The sequence below is a fragment of the Crocuta crocuta genome, unplaced genomic scaffold, assembly GCF_008692635.1.
Source record: "Crocuta crocuta isolate KB4526 unplaced genomic scaffold, BGI_CrCroc_1.0 scaffold135, whole genome shotgun sequence".
NCBI lineage: Eukaryota > Metazoa > Chordata > Mammalia > Carnivora > Hyaenidae > Crocuta > Crocuta crocuta.
This window is the reverse complement of record NW_027530503.1, coordinates 194674-212811: the sequence shown is the minus strand read 5'-3', so window position 1 is coordinate 212811 and position 18138 is coordinate 194674. Positions and strand designations below refer to the sequence as shown.

At 42.8% G+C, this 18138-nt stretch overlaps 1 protein-coding gene across 1 annotated transcript in view; it reads left to right on the top strand.

Annotated features, from left to right (window-relative positions):
- The first annotated feature begins 17105 nt into the window (after positions 1-17105).
- LOC144233802 (uncharacterized) overlaps positions 17106-18138 on the top strand; it is a 58055-nt gene continuing 57022 nt past the window's right edge. The window contains exon 1 of the mRNA XM_077766844.1: positions 17106-17254. Within this exon, the coding sequence (XP_077622970.1) occupies positions 17106-17254 (149 nt within the window). The remainder of the gene's footprint in view (positions 17255-18138) is intronic.

Below are 18138 nucleotides of genomic sequence, written 5' to 3'. Positions count from 1 at the left end.
CAAGGCTTGGTTGAGAAGGGAATTGGGCGACGCCATTCTTCTCCCCACAACCACCAAGGAGGGGCCTCAGGGAGGGCAGCCGACACAATGGAGACAAGATCTGCCTACACCAAACCACGCCCATCCCCTCCAGATAGCTGGGGTTTTTTTTTGTTTTTTTAAATATTTTTTTATTTATTTCTAGGAGAGAGAGACAGATAGAGTGAGCAGGGGAGGGTCAGAGAGAGGGAGATACAGACTCCGAAACAAGTTCCAGGCTCTGAGCCGGCAGTCAGCACAGAGCCCGACGCGGGGCTGGAACCCATGAACCGCGAGATCATGACCTAAGCGAAAGTCAGACGCTTAACCGACTAAGCCACCCAGGCGCCCCCAGAAAACTGTTTTGTTGTTGTTGTAGCTGTTTTTACCTGAGCCTGGGTTTGTGTGTTTATTGGTTTTGTCTGTGCGTTTGTATACATGTGTTCCCTCTGTCGTTGTCTGTTCTCTTTTTCCAGGGATGCCTCAAGAAACAAGCCAAACTACACATGGTGGAGAGTCCCAAATACGACTACCAGTAGGGAAACAAAATAACCAAACGTTCAATAAGAGAAACCAAGAGACACCATCTGAAGAACACTTCCTGAAGAGACAGGCCCTGAACAGTCAAAAGAGACCTCTCAAATACAGCAGAAATCACAAGGGCCGGGTGTAAAACAAGATTTTAAAAGTAACAAGAGACAGAAAGCTAAAGAAAATGACGAAACGGAAGGACTCTCCTCCAAAGAAACTCCAGGAAGAAATGACAGCTAGAGAACTGCTCAAAACAGATATAAGCAACATAACAGGACAAGAATTTAGAACAATAATCATAAAACTAATCGCCGAGCTTGAAAAAAGCATGGAGGACATGAGAGAAACTATGGGTACAAACAATATGGAGCTTAAAAATAGTTATGGTGGGGGCGCCTGGGTGGCTCAGTTGGTTGAGCATCCAACTTTGGCTCAGGTCATGATCTCACAGTTCGTGGGTTCGAGTCCTACGTTGGCTCTGTGCTGACAGCTCAGCTGTCCAGCTGAGCCTGGACCTTTTTCAGATTCTGTGTCTCCCTCTCTCTCTGACCCTCCCTGCTCATGCTGTCTTCTCTCTCTCTCTCAGAATAAATAAAAAAACATTTTAAAAAATACTTATGGTGAATTAAAAAATGGGATAAATGAGATACATAATAAACTAGAGGCGTCCAATGCACGGATCGAAGAGGAAGAAAGTAGAATAAGTGATTTAGAAGACTCTTATAGAAACAGAAGAAACTGAGAGAAGAGAGGGAAGCTGATCCAGGAACATGAAAGAAGAGTTCGAGAGCTCGGCGATACAATCAAACGGAACAATATCTGTGTCATAGGAATTCCAGAAGAGGAAAACAGAGGGAAAGGTGCTGAAGGAGTCCTGGAACAAATTATAGCAGAGAACATCCCCGACCTGGGGAGGGAAGTAGATGAATTCAAGAGGCACAGAGAACTCCCCTCAGATGTAACTTGAATCGATCTTCTGCACGACATATCATAGGGAAACTGGCAAACTATAAGGACATAGAGAGAATATTGAAAGCAGCTAGGGAGAAAAGGGTCCTAACATACAAAGGGAAACCTATCAGAGTGGTGACCAACCTATCTAATGAAACTTGGCAGGGCAGAAAGGAATGGAAGGAGACCTTCAATGTGATTAACGGAAAAAATACGCAGCCAAGAATCCTCTATCCAGCAAGCCTGTATTCAGAATAGAAGGAGAGATCTAAGTCATTCCAAATAAACAAACATTGAAAGAATTTCTCACAACTAAAGCAGCCTTACAAGAAATCCTAATGGGGAATCTCTGAGGGAAGTGTTGCAAGGAACAAAGATACCAGAGACATCACCACAAGCATGAATCCCACAAAGAACATAATGACTCTAAACCCACATATTTCAATAATAACACTGAATATAAATGGGCTGAATGCTCCAATCAAAAGACATAGGGTAGCAGAATGGATAAAAAACCAAAATCCACCTATTTGCTGTATACAATAAACGCATTTTAGACTGAAAGATACCTTCGGATTAAAAGTAAGAGGATGGAAAATATCTGTCATGCTACGGGTAGTCAAAAGAAAGATGGAGTAGCTATACTTATATAGGACAAACTGAACTCTAATTTAAGACAATAACAAGGGATGAAGAAGGACATTACATAATAATTACAGGGTTTATCCATCAGGAAGAACTAACAATCATAAATGTCTATGCACCGAATATGGGAGCACCTAAATATTTAAAACAATTAATCACAAACAGAAACAATCTTATAGACAAGTATGTGCTAACAGCAGGGTCTTTAATACTCAACTAACAGCAATGGATAGATCAACTAGACAGAAAATCACTAAAGAAACAATAGACTTTAATGACACATTGGACCAGTTGATCTGACAGATATATTCAGATCTCTACATCCTGAGGCCAGGGAATTCACTTTCTTTTCAAGTACGTATTGCACATTCTCCAGGATAGATCACATAATGGGACATAAAGTAGCTCTTAATAAGTATAAAAGAATTGAGATCATACCATGTACACTTTCACATCATAATGCTTTGAAACTTGAAATCAATCATAGTAAGAATTCTGGAAAATCTCCAAAAACATGGAGGTTAAAGAACACTGTACTAAAGAATGAACGGGCCAATCAGGCAATTCAAGAAGAAATTAAAAAATATATGCAAACAAATGAAAATGAAAATACAACAATCCAAATTCTATGGGATGCGGCAAAGGCAGTCCTAGGAGGAAAGTACATTGCACGACAGGCCTATTTCAACTTATTAGAAATGCGCAAGTGCAAAATCCAACTCACCAAAAGGAACTAGAGGTAGATCAACAAGAGCACCCCAAACCTAATAGAAGAAGAGAAATATTAAAATCAGAGAAGAAATAAACAACATAGAGACCAAAGAAACAATTGAACAGATCAATGAAACCAAGAGTTGGTTCTTTGAAAAAATAAACAAAATTGACAAACCTCTAGGCAGGCTTCTCAAAAAGAAAAGAGAGAGCACCCAAATAGACAAAATAATGAATGAAAATGGAATTATTACAACCAATCCCTAGAAATACAAGCAATGATCAGGGAATACTATGAAAAATTATAGCCAACAAATTGGACAACTTAGAAGAAATGGACAAATTCCTAAACACACACTCACTACCAAAATTCACACAGGAAGAAATAGAATATCTGGACAGACCGATAACTACTGAAGAAATCAAATCAGTTATCAAAAATCTCCCAACAAATAAGAGCCCTGGACCTGATGGCTTCCCTTGGGAATTCTACCAGACATTTAAAACAGGATTAATCCGAATTATTCTCAATCTATTCCAAAAAATAGAAATCGAAGTAAAACTCCCGGGCTCATTTTATGAAGCCAGCATCACTCTGATTCCCAAGCTAGAGGGAGATCCAGAAAAAATAGAGAACTACAGGCCAATGATCTTGATGAATACAGATCCAAAAATCCTCACCAAGATGCTTGCAAATCGAATTCAATAGCACATAAAAAGAATTAGCCACCAAAATCAAGGGGGATTCATTCCTGGGTTACAAGGCTGGTTCAATATTCACTAATCATTCAATGTGATACATCACATCACCAAAAGTAAAGATAAAAACCATACGATCCTGTCGATAGATGCAGAAAAAGCATTTGACAAAATACAGCATCCGTTCTTAATAAAGACCCTGGAGGGGCGCCTGGGTGGCTTAGTCGGTTAAGCGTCCGACTTTCGCTTGGGTCATGATCTCACGGTTCGTGGGTTTGAGCCCCGCGTCGGGCTGTGTGCTGACTGCCAGTTTAGAGCCTGGAGCCTGTTTCAGTCTGTGACTCCCTCTCTCTCTGACCCTCCCCTGCTCACGCTGTCTCTCTCTCTCTCTCTCTTAAAAATAAATAAAACATTAAAAAAAAATAAAGACCCTGGAGAAAGTCGGGATAGAAGGAACTTATTTAAACATCATAAAAGCCATCTATGAGAAGCCCTCAGCTAACATCATCCTCAATGAAGAAAAACTGAGAGCTTTCCCCCTCAGATCAGGAACACGACAAGGATGTCCACTGTCACCACTGTTGTTTAACATAGTGCTGGAATTCCTAGCATCAGCCATCAGAAAACAAAAGGAATTCAAAGGCATCAGAATTGGCAAAGAGGAAGTCAAACTTTCACTTTTTGTAGACGACATGATACACTTCATAGAAAACCCAACAGATTCCACCAGAAGCCTACTAGAACTGATCCAAGAATTCAGCAAAGTTGCAGGGCACAAAATCAACGTGAAGAAATCGGTTGCATTTTTATACATGAATAATGAAGCAACAGAAAGAGAAATCAAGAAACTGATCCTATTCTCAATTGCACACACACAAAAAAACATAAAGTACCTAAGAATAAGCATAACCGAGGATATAAGTTATCTGTATGATGAAAACAATAGAAAACTAATGAAGGAAATTGTAGAAGACGCAAAGAATGGAAAAATATACCATGCTCATGGATTGGAAGAATAAATATAGTTAAAATGTCATTACTACCCAAAGCAATCTACACATTCAATGCAATCCCAATCAAAATTGTATCAGCATACTTCTCAAAACTAGAACTATTATAAAATTTGCATGGAACCACAAAAGATCCCATAGCCACAGTATTTGAAGAAGAAAATCAAAACGGGAGGTATCACCATCCCAGGCATTAGCCTCTACTACAAAGCTTTCATCATCAAGAAAGTATGGTATTGGCACAAAAACAGACACATAGACCAATGGAATAGAATGGAGAACTCAGAATTGAAAACAAATATATACCCCCAACTAATCTTTGACAAAGCAGGATAGAGTATCCAATGGAAAAAAGACAGCCTCTTTAACAGATGGTGCTGGGAGACTGGACAGTAACATGCATAAGAATGGGACTAGATAATTTTCTCACACATACACAAAACTAAACTCAAATGGATAAAGGACCTGAACGTGAGACAGGAAACCATCAAATCCCTAGAGGAGAAAGCAGGAAGCAAACTACTTGACGTCCACCGCAGCAATTTCTTACTTGACACATCCCCAAAAGCAAAAGAGTCAAGAGCAAAAATAAACTATTGAGACCTCATCAAGAATAAAAGCTTCTGCAAGGCAAAGGAGACAATCCATAAAATAATAGACAACCGACGGAATGGGAAAAGTTAGTTGCAAATGACATATCAGATAAAGGGTTAATATCCAAAATATATAAGGAACTCACCAAACTCCACACCCGAAAAACAAACAACCCAGCGAAGAAATGGGCAGAAGATATGAACAGACATTTCTCCAAAGAGGACATCCAGATGGCCAACAGACACATGAAACGATGCTCAGCATCCCTCCTCATCAGGGAAATACAAATCAAAACCACACTGAGATACCACCTCATGCCAGTCAGAGTGGCTAAAATGAGCAAATCAGAGGACTCTAGATGCTGGCGAGGATGTGGAGAAACGGGCACCCTCCTACACTGTTGGTGGGAATGTAAACTGGTACAGCCCCTCTGGAAAACAGTGTGGAGGTTCCTCACAAAGTTATCAGTAGAACTCCCGTATGACCCAGCAATAGCACTGCTAAGAATCTACCCAAAGGATACAGGAGTGCTGACACACAGGAGCACATGTACCCCAATGTTCATAGCAGCACTCTCAACAATAGCCAAAACATGGAAGAGCCTAAGTGTCGATCAACTGACGAATGGATCGAGAAGATGTGGTTTATCAATACAATGGAATACTACATGGCAATGAGAAAGAATGAAATCTGGCCATGTGTAGCAGCATGGATGGACCTTGAGGGTGTTATGCTGATCGAAATAAGTCAGGCAGAGAAGAACAAATACCATATGTTTGCACATATAGGAGGATTAGGAGGAACTTAACGGAGGACGATGGGGGAGAAGAAGGGGGGAAATATTGGGGAAGAGGGAGAGAGGGAAACCATGAAAGACTCTTGAATACTGAGAAGAAACATGAAAAGCTTAATAGTTCCGTGGGGAAAGGGTGAAGCAAGGAACTAAGAAGAAAGAATTCCAGGGGAACTATAAGAGATTTTAAAGGGAATTATGTGTTCTATCTTGACCATGTTGACTCACATCAGTGTTCCATCATCTCACAAACTCGGAATGTGCACCTCACTCTATGTCAGGTATATTCATCAAACCTCTTACAAATAAACACAGAGATTACTCAATAGGGAAACAACGATAGTGACATGTTAAAGACTTAATATTACACCTGCTTTGGCCCTGATTCTCTCTCTATTTAAGGTCAACTCTAGAGCAAGCAAAATCATCATGGGCCCAGTACAGAAAGTGTTCCGCATTCCTCAGGAGTCCGCCCCCTACGGCCTGCAGGTGGACTGAGGGAGGTAGTACGTCCTGTGGGGAGGAGCACCGGCCCAGATCCTGGGCTCACTCTCTCCACATAAGTGCACTTGGACACCTCACCACTCTCTACAACTTGGTTGTAGGTTCACATCTCCTTCTAGGATATGATAACACCTATACCCCATGAGTAGTATGCAAATGTAAAACCGAAGTCGCATCTGGTCAAAAAGTGTGATCTCTGGAAAATGATAATAACAAATTTTATTTTTCCAAAAGCTGTCAATACACCAAATTAAAGAGATTTACATCTGCTCAGGTCACTGCCCTCTTTGCAACGACTGAATACATAGCTGCTTATATACGCAGAGGACATGCAAATCAGACCCTCCATGTGCTGATTAAAAGAGCCGAGCCCTGACCCTGCAGCTGGGAGAGGAGCCCCAGCCCAGGAGTCCCAGGTGTTTCCATTCTGTGATCAGGACAGAACACAGACATCTCACCATGCAGTTTTTGCTTGGCTGGGTTTTCCTTGTTGCTGTTTTAAAAGGTAATTCAAAGTGAACAAGAGACACTGAGTGTGTGAATGGATATGAGTGAGAGAAACACTAGATGTGTGACAGTTTCCTGACCAGGATGTCTGTGTCTACAGGTGTCCAGTGTGAGGTGCAGCTGGTGGAGTCTGGGGGAGGCCTGGTGAAGCCTGGAGGGTCCCTGAGACTCTCCTGTGCAGCTCCGGATTCACCTTCACTGACTATAGCATGAACTGGGTCCGCCAGGCTCCAGGGAAGGGGCTGGAGTGGGTTGCATACATTTATAGTAGTGGAAGCACAAGCTATGCAGACTCCGTGAAGGGCCGGTTCACCATCTCCAGAGACAACGCCAAGAACACGCTCTCACTGCAGATGAACAACCTGAGAGTCGAAGACACGGCCACATATTTCTGTGCGAGAGACACAGTGAGGAATCATCAGGGTGAGCCCAGACACAAACCTCCCTGGAGAAGGGGATCAGCACCACCAGGGGGTGCACAATATGCACAGTTCTGGTTTATATTCCTAGGAGCAGGGACAGATGGAGGTTACAGGCAGGTTTCTGTCAGGGCCTGGGGCTTCCACCCCATAGAGTAGTTTCCTCCAGGGAGACCTTATGGACACATGATTTTGTGCTTAACTTTCAGTCTCTGAATGAGATACTTGAAATAGGAAACATACACAGAACGAACATGCACAGAACATGCACAGAAGACAGAGGTGTTTGCACTAGCTTAATCCTTGTCACTAGAAATGAATTAATTATAAATATCTTCAGGAACATGAAACGAAGCATTACAAGATTCCCTGTTCCACTCACTGTTTCTTACACACCCGCCAAGCTCAGTGTGCAAGCTCGCTAGAAGCCGCATACAGTGCATTGTGGACACGAAGCTGAAGATGCACTGAATATCTTCATTTAGAGAAGACAGACTCCTGGTGGGCTCATTGTGGGAATCATGTTCACTGCACCAATATTAGTTGAAGGCATGGGAAATCAAATGGACCTCCACCAGGGCATGGTGTGGATGCGGAACCTGAAGTTCACCCATACACACACACACACACACACACACACACACACACACGTGAGGGGGAGAGAGGGAAATAGGAGAGTATGAAACGTTCATGGGCTTCATCATTTCAGAAGTGTATGAAATTAGTTAAACTGGATCTGACACAAAATGTCGTCAGAGCTGTGTGTCCTGAGGCTCAATTGCATATCTTGAATTTCTGGTTATGGTATGATATTTCCTCAGAATCCAGCAGGGAGAATCTTATCACAGACATCAGGTGGTTTTTCCTTGAGGAACAATGAATGTCTCTCTGCCTTGCTCTCATAAGGGTGGTGTGATTCCATTCATGTCCATGCAAACTCCAGGACAATATCGCCTTCCCAGGGTCCCAAATGCACTCAGAGTTCAACGTCCCTTGTTTCATAGATGGTGATACTCACTGTCCTTGTGCATCTGTATCTTGATTACTTAGGAGGTATTTTCCAGAAACTCCACAGACGCAAAGTGATCCACTATCTGCTCTGAAAGATGATCATATGTCATTTCTCCTGCAATACCTTCCCTGCTCTGTTGGAGCACAACCCCGTATGCACTACTTGAGATATTGACTTGAAATATATCACACTTCACTCTCATGAATTCACACACAAGAACTGCCTAATAACATGTAACAGAAAAACAGAGGATTGTTCAATATGGGGCAAGGATGTGTTTACAAAAGAAACCTGGATAAAACCTCTGTGTTTCTTCCCGTGCCTTTCTATTTCCTCCCTGTCCAGGATGCGGGGTGTGGTGCCATGAGGGACGTGAGGCTCTGATGCACAGGGAATGCGGTGTCCTGCATGAAACCAGCACTGACCCCAACCTCAGAGGAGACACAGGAAGTTCCCTTCTACTCTCAGCTTCCTTACATTTTCATGACATCCCAGGAGTGTGCACCTGAAATCATACCTCTGTCCCTTTGGTGAAATTGTGTCCCATGGATACAGGAGGTCAGGACCACCGCCACACTGAGCATGAAGTTCTTTGGGAGGGTCGTTCTCAAGAGAAGCACACCCAATTTGGGTTCTTCATCTGTTGTCAGTCATTCTGTGTGTATCTCAGACATTCCCGGATGTGTAAGATCAGTTACTAATCTAACACACCTTCTTTGTGACTCTGCTCAGGTTGTGTGGACTCACCCAGGTGAACCTGGGGAAGGAGTCTCAGGTGGACAGACTCTCGTAGTCTCTCTCATTTACCTGCGTCACCACTAAATTCTCACCAACAACAGTCGACTTCGGATATTTTTTATTTAATTCAGTTTTTGCAACTCTAGCCTCCGGTTTTCTAGTGCATAGTGAGCAGGCTGTGCTCAGTTGTTTATTGTAAACCATTTGTACAATGGATGCTTTTAAAGAAATGTACTTATTTAAACAAAATAGTGGATACATTGTCTAATTTTAATGCACTTTTTTCCTAGCAACCTTGATATGACTCCTCTTTTGAAAATCACTTAGACACATACATGCCATGTTTGCCATCACTGCCATGTAGTATTCCATTGTATAGATAAACCACATCTTCTTGATCCATTTGTCAGTTGGTGGACACTTAGCTTTTCCCTGCACCATCTGTTAAAGAGGCTGTCTTTTTTCCATTAGATGCTCTTCCCCACTTTGTCAAAGATTAGTTGGCCATACATTTGTGGGTCCAATTCTGAGTTCTCTCTTCTATTCCATTTGTCTATGTGGCTGTTTTTTTGCCAATACCATACTGTCTTGATGATGACAGCTTTGTAGTAGAGCCTAAGTCTGGGATGGTGATGCCTCCCGTTTTGGTTTTCTTTTTCAGTATTACTTTAGCTATTCAGGGTCTTTTGTGGTTCCATACAAATTTGAGGATAGTTTGTTCTAGTTTTGAGAAGTATGCTGGTGCAATNAGCACATGTACCCCAATGTTCATAGCAGCACTCTCAACAATAGCCAAAACATGGAAGAGCCTAAGTGTCGATCAACTGACGAATGGATCGAGAAGATGTGGTTTATCAATACAATGGAATACTACATGGCAATGAGAAAGAATGAAATCTGGCCATGTGTAGCAGCATGGATGGACCTTGAGGGTGTTATGCTGATCGAAATAAGTCAGGCAGAGAAGAACAAATACCATATGTTTGCACATATAGGAGGATTAGGAGGAACTTAACGGAGGACGATGGGGGAGAAGAAGGGGGGAAATATTGGGGAAGAGGGAGAGAGGGAAACCATGAAAGACTCTTGAATACTGAGAAGAAACATGAAAAGCTTAATAGTTCCGTGGGGAAAGGGTGAAGCAAGGAACTAAGAAGAAAGAATTCCAGGGGAACTATAAGAGATTTTAAAGGGAATTATGTGTTCTATCTTGACCATGTTGACTCACATCAGTGTTCCATCATCTCACAAACTCGGAATGTGCACCTCACTCTATGTCAGGTATATTCATCAAACCTCTTACAAATAAACACAGAGATTACTCAATAGGGAAACAACGATAGTGACATGTTAAAGACTTAATATTACACCTGCTTTGGCCCTGATTCTCTCTCTATTTAAGGTCAACTCTAGAGCAAGCAAAATCATCATGGGCCCAGTACAGAAAGTGTTCCGCATTCCTCAGGAGTCCGCCCCCTACGGCCTGCAGGTGGACTGAGGGAGGTAGTACGTCCTGTGGGGAGGAGCACCGGCCCAGATCCTGGGCTCACTCTCTCCACATAAGTGCACTTGGACACCTCACCACTCTCTACAACTTGGTTGTAGGTTCACATCTCCTTCTAGGATATGATAACACCTATACCCCATGAGTAGTATGCAAATGTAAAACCGAAGTCGCATCTGGTCAAAAAGTGTGATCTCTGGAAAATGATAATAACAAATTTTATTTTTCCAAAAGCTGTCAATACACCAAATTAAAGAGATTTACATCTGCTCAGGTCACTGCCCTCTTTGCAACGACTGAATACATAGCTGCTTATATACGCAGAGGACATGCAAATCAGACCCTCCATGTGCTGATTAAAAGAGCCGAGCCCTGACCCTGCAGCTGGGAGAGGAGCCCCAGCCCAGGAGTCCCAGGTGTTTCCATTCTGTGATCAGGACAGAACACAGACATCTCACCATGCAGTTTTTGCTTGGCTGGGTTTTCCTTGTTGCTGTTTTAAAAGGTAATTCAAAGTGAACAAGAGACACTGAGTGTGTGAATGGATATGAGTGAGAGAAACACTAGATGTGTGACAGTTTCCTGACCAGGATGTCTGTGTCTACAGGTGTCCAGTGTGAGGTGCAGCTGGTGGAGTCTGGGGGAGGCCTGGTGAAGCCTGGAGGGTCCCTGAGACTCTCCTGTGCAGCTCCGGATTCACCTTCACTGACTATAGCATGAACTGGGTCCGCCAGGCTCCAGGGAAGGGGCTGGAGTGGGTTGCATACATTTATAGTAGTGGAAGCACAAGCTATGCAGACTCCGTGAAGGGCCGGTTCACCATCTCCAGAGACAACGCCAAGAACACGCTCTCACTGCAGATGAACAACCTGAGAGTCGAAGACACGGCCACATATTTCTGTGCGAGAGACACAGTGAGGAATCATCAGGGTGAGCCCAGACACAAACCTCCCTGGAGAAGGGGATCAGCACCACCAGGGGGTGCACAATATGCACAGTTCTGGTTTATATTCCTAGGAGCAGGGACAGATGGAGGTTACAGGCAGGTTTCTGTCAGGGCCTGGGGCTTCCACCCCATAGAGTAGTTTCCTCCAGGGAGACCTTATGGACACATGATTTTGTGCTTAACTTTCAGTCTCTGAATGAGATACTTGAAATAGGAAACATACACAGAACGAACATGCACAGAACATGCACAGAAGACAGAGGTGTTTGCACTAGCTTAATCCTTGTCACTAGAAATGAATTAATTATAAATATCTTCAGGAACATGAAACGAAGCATTACAAGATTCCCTGTTCCACTCACTGTTTCTTACACACCCGCCAAGCTCAGTGTGCAAGCTCGCTAGAAGCCGCATACAGTGCATTGTGGACACGAAGCTGAAGATGCACTGAATATCTTCATTTAGAGAAGACAGACTCCTGGTGGGCTCATTGTGGGAATCATGTTCACTGCACCAATATTAGTTGAAGGCATGGGAAATCAAATGGACCTCCACCAGGGCATGGTGTGGATGCGGAACCTGAAGTTCACCCATACACACACACACACACACACACACACACACACACACACGTGAGGGGGAGAGAGGGAAATAGGAGAGTATGAAACGTTCATGGGCTTCATCATTTCAGAAGTGTATGAAATTAGTTAAACTGGATCTGACACAAAATGTCGTCAGAGCTGTGTGTCCTGAGGCTCAATTGCATATCTTGAATTTCTGGTTATGGTATGATATTTCCTCAGAATCCAGCAGGGAGAATCTTATCACAGACATCAGGTGGTTTTTCCTTGAGGAACAATGAATGTCTCTCTGCCTTGCTCTCATAAGGGTGGTGTGATTCCATTCATGTCCATGCAAACTCCAGGACAATATCGCCTTCCCAGGGTCCCAAATGCACTCAGAGTTCAACGTCCCTTGTTTCATAGATGGTGATACTCACTGTCCTTGTGCATCTGTATCTTGATTACTTAGGAGGTATTTTCCAGAAACTCCACAGACGCAAAGTGATCCACTATCTGCTCTGAAAGATGATCATATGTCATTTCTCCTGCAATACCTTCCCTGCTCTGTTGGAGCACAACCCCGTATGCACTACTTGAGATATTGACTTGAAATATATCACACTTCACTCTCATGAATTCACACACAAGAACTGCCTAATAACATGTAACAGAAAAACAGAGGATTGTTCAATATGGGGCAAGGATGTGTTTACAAAAGAAACCTGGATAAAACCTCTGTGTTTCTTCCCGTGCCTTTCTATTTCCTCCCTGTCCAGGATGCGGGGTGTGGTGCCATGAGGGACGTGAGGCTCTGATGCACAGGGAATGCGGTGTCCTGCATGAAACCAGCACTGACCCCAACCTCAGAGGAGACACAGGAAGTTCCCTTCTACTCTCAGCTTCCTTACATTTTCATGACATCCCAGGAGTGTGCACCTGAAATCATACCTCTGTCCCTTTGGTGAAATTGTGTCCCATGGATACAGGAGGTCAGGACCACCGCCACACTGAGCATGAAGTTCTTTGGGAGGGTCGTTCTCAAGAGAAGCACACCCAATTTGGGTTCTTCATCTGTTGTCAGTCATTCTGTGTGTATCTCAGACATTCCCGGATGTGTAAGATCAGTTACTAATCTAACACACCTTCTTTGTGACTCTGCTCAGGTTGTGTGGACTCACCCAGGTGAACCTGGGGAAGGAGTCTCAGGTGGACAGACTCTCGTAGTCTCTCTCATTTACCTGCGTCACCACTAAATTCTCACCAACAACAGTCGACTTCGGATATTTTTTATTTAATTCAGTTTTTGCAACTCTAGCCTCCGGTTTTCTAGTGCATAGTGAGCAGGCTGTGCTCAGTTGTTTATTGTAAACCATTTGTACAATGGATGCTTTTAAAGAAATGTACTTATTTAAACAAAATAGTGGATACATTGTCTAATTTTAATGCACTTTTTTCCTAGCAACCTTGATATGACTCCTCTTTTGAAAATCACTTAGACACATACATGCCATGTTTGCCATCACTGCCATGTAGTATTCCATTGTATAGATAAACCACATCTTCTTGATCCATTTGTCAGTTGGTGGACACTTAGCTTTTCCCTGCACCATCTGTTAAAGAGGCTGTCTTTTTTCCATTAGATGCTCTTCCCCACTTTGTCAAAGATTAGTTGGCCATACATTTGTGGGTCCAATTCTGAGTTCTCTCTTCTATTCCATTTGTCTATGTGGCTGTTTTTTTGCCAATACCATACTGTCTTGATGATGACAGCTTTGTAGTAGAGCCTAAGTCTGGGATGGTGATGCCTCCCGTTTTGGTTTTCTTTTTCAGTATTACTTTAGCTATTCAGGGTCTTTTGTGGTTCCATACAAATTTGAGGATAGTTTGTTCTAGTTTTGAGAAGTATGCTGGTGCAATTTTGATTGGGATTGCACTGAATGTGTAGATTGCTTTGGGTAATAATGACTTTTTAACTATATTTTACTTCCAATCCATGAGCATGGACTGTTTTTCCATTTCTTTGTTTCTTCTTCAATTTCCTTCATAAGTTTTCTATAGTTTTCATCATACAGATCTCTTATATCCTTTGTTAGGTTTATTCCTAGGTATTTTGTGTTTTTTTTTTGTGTGTGTGCAATTGTGAATGGGATCAGTTTCTTGATTTCTCTTTCTGTTGCTTCATTGTTGGTGGATTTCTATACGTTGATTTTGTACCCTGCAACTTAGCTGAAATATTCGATCAGTTCTAGTAGACTTCTGGTGGAGTCTGTCGGGTTTTCTATGTAGAGCATCACGTCGTCTACAAAAACTGAAAGTTTGACCTCTTGTTTGCCAATTCTGATGCCTTTTATTTCCTTTTGTTCTCTGATGGCTGATGCTAGGATTTCCATCACTATGTTAAACAACAGTGGTGAGAGTGGACATCTCTGTCGTGTTCCTGATCTCAGGGGGAAACCTCTCAATTTTTCCCCGTTGAGGATGATGTTAGCTGAAGGCTTGTCATAGATGGATTTTATGATGTTTAAGTAGGTTCCTTCTATCCCAATTTTCTCTAGAGTCTTTATTAAGAAGGGATGCTGTAGTTTCTCAAATGCTTTTTCTGCATCTATTGACAGGATCATATGGTTTTTATCTTTTTCTTTTTGTTGATGTGATGTATCACATTGATTGATTTGCAAATGTTGAACCAACCCTGTAACCCAGGAATGTATCCCACTTTATCTTGGTGGATAATTATTTTTATGTGCTGTTGAATTCAATTTGCAAGTATCTTGTTGAGGATTTTTACCTCTGTATTCATCAAGGATATTGGCCTGTACTTCTCCTTTTTTTCTGAGTCTCTGTCAAAAAACAAACAATCCAGTGAAGAAATAGGCCGAAGATATGAACAGNTCATAGCAGCACTCTCGACAATATCCAAAACATGGAAAGAGCCTTAGTGTCCATCAACGGACGAATGGATCAAGAAGATGTGGTTTCTGTATACAATGGAATACTGCATGGCAATAAGAAAGAATGCAATATGGCCATGTGTAGCAACACGGATGGAACTTGAGGGTGTTATGCTGAGCGAGATGAGTCAAGCAAAGAAAGACAGATACCATATGTGTTCACTTATAAGTGGATCAGGAGAAACTTAACAGAGGACCATGGGGGAGGAGAATGGGAAAAAATAGTTGGGGAGAGAGCATGAGGCAAACCATGAGAGAATCTTGAATGCTGAGAACAAACTGAAGGCTGATGGTGGTGGGGGAGAGAGGAAGGGGGTTGGTGGGCATGGAGGAGGGCACTTGTGGGGATGAGCACTAGGTGTTATATGGAAGCCAACTTGACAATAATCTATGAAAGAAAAAAAAAAGGAGAAGAAGTCATCAGAATCCTTGAGGAGAAACCAGGCAAAACTCTGCTTTGTTTTTTTGGCTACAGCAACTTCTTACTCAACACATCTCCAGAAGCAAGGGAAACAAAAGTAAACATGAATGATTGGGATCTCATCAAAATCAAAAGCTTCTGCATAAGAAAGAAAACAATGAGCAAAACTAAAAGGCTACCGATAGAATGGGATAAGATATTTGCACATGACATACAGGATAAATAGTTAATATCCAAAATCTATAAAGAAGTTATCAAACTCAACACCCAAGAAGCAAATAATCCAATGAATAAACAGGCAAAAGACTTGAACAGACACTTCTCCAAAGAAGACATCCAGATGACTAACTGGCACATGAATAAAGGCTCAACATTATTCAACATCAGGGAAATACAAATCAAAACCATAATGAGGTACCGGCTCACACTTGGCAGAATGTCTAACATTAACAAGTCAGAAAAAACATATGTTGGTGAGGATGCGGAGAAAGAGGATCTCTTTTGCACGGCTGGTGGGAATGCAAACGTGTGCAGCCACTCTGTAAAACAATATGGAGGTTCCTCAAAAAATTAAAAATAGAACCACCCTACAACCCAGCAATTGTACTACTAGGTATTTATACAAGGGATACAGGTATGTTGTTTTGAAGGGATACATGCACCCCAATGTTTATAGCAGCATTATTAACAATATCCATAGGATGGAAAGGGCCTAAATGTCCATCAATGGATGAATGGATAAAGAAGATGTGGGATATATATACAGTGGAGTATTACTCAGTAATCAAAAAGAATGAAATCTTATTATTTACTGCTATGTGGATGGAACTAGAGGATATTATGCTAAGCGAAATTAGTCAGTCAGAGAAAGACAAATATCATACTACTTTAGTCATATGATATCTTTAAGATACAAAACAGATGAACATTAGGGAAGGGAAACAAAAATAATGTAAAAACAAGGAAGGGAACAAAACATAAGAGACTTAAATATGGAGAACAAGCAGAAGTTTACTGAAGGGGTTATGGGAAGGGGAATGGGCTAAATGGATAAGGGGCATTAAGGAATCTACTTCTGAAATCATGGTTGCATTATATGCTAGCTAATTGGATGTAAATTTAAAAAATAAATTTAGAGGAGTCAAGATGGAGGAGAAGGAGGGAGCACCGCACATTTCGCCTGCACCCATCTCTCAAACAGAGAAGGCCTGGAGTCGTAGGACACTGAGCCACAGGAGTTTGGGAAGAGAAAGAGACAGAGCACACTGGGAAGGACACCTCACAAGTGAGTGAGTGCGAACTGGGGAAGATAAAGGCGGGACGGGACCCAGAGACACGGAGGGAGGGAGGGAACCCGGCTTGCGAGCAGCTGCAGTGAGAGATTAGCCGGCGGGTGGTGACGAGCTGCCGGGAGTCCAGGGCAAGGAAAGAAAAGCTGAGACTGTTCACAGAACCGTCCCTGGAGAGGAGAAAAACCTTGGCCTGGAAAGAGTGTTTTTAGCTCTGGCTGGGGTTCTGACTTTAAACTAGGTGCCCTGGATCCAAAGGCGCCAGGAAAAATAGAACTGCCGTGCGCCCGGCACCATCCATGGCGGCAGCGGCTGGTGAACCGGCAGCAACACCTGCGGGGCGGTCCCGGCGCGGGGTGAGCGGCAGTGGCGCGCGCGACATCGGCCACTGCAGGGCGGTGCCACGACCCGGTGAAGTGGCGCCGGTGCCCGGTGAAGCCGCGGCTGTGTGAGAGGAAGTTGCCTCCTGATGTGGTGGCGCCTGTAAAGCGTTTGCGGCGAGTGAGGCGACGCGGACTCTGCGGACCTGAAGTTACTACGATCCCCAGAGAACTTCGTTCGCTGCTTGAACCCACGGACCTGAGGCTGCGGCACTTCCCCCACCCCCCACTCAACCCCCAGCAACAGGTAGCAGCGACCAGCGGGACTGTTAAGGGCGGTATAACAAAGCCTCTCAGGAGTAATCAGACTAGATAGCTTCTCTGGATAACACCGCTGTCTTTCTCTGACCTCTCCAACCATATTCCACCCTTTAGTTCTTTGAAAAAAGCTTCTTATCCCTTCTGCCTGTTCATTCTATTTCCAATTTTGCCTAATCCCCGCCCTATCATCTCTCTCTTTCTCTAGTTCTTCAACCAGCACTGCAAACACCCGGCTATTTAATTGTAGCTGGGAAATCTGGTTGTATGCTTTAAACCGATCTTTGTCTATCGGTTTTCATTTTTCTTCCTTTTCTTTTCTTCTTTTTGACTTTTTATGTATTTTTACTTTCTATCATTAACCTTCCCTCCTCCGTCTTTTCTCATTACCTTTTAGTTTTCCCTCTCGGTTAGCGTGATTGTTGGACTTGTCTGTACGTTTGTGTCCTTCTGTTCCCTGTGTGTTTGTCTCTATGTTTTCTTCTCCAGGGCTACCTCAAGAAACAAGCCAAAGTACACATGGTGGAGAGTCCCAAATACCACTATGAGTAGGAAAATAAAATAACCAAGGTCTCAACAAGAGAGACCAAGACATACCATTCAAGGAACACTTTCTGAAAGGATAGGCCCTGGACAGTCAAAGACTCTTCTTGGATACAGCAACGCTCACAGGTGCAGAGAGCATAACAAGTCT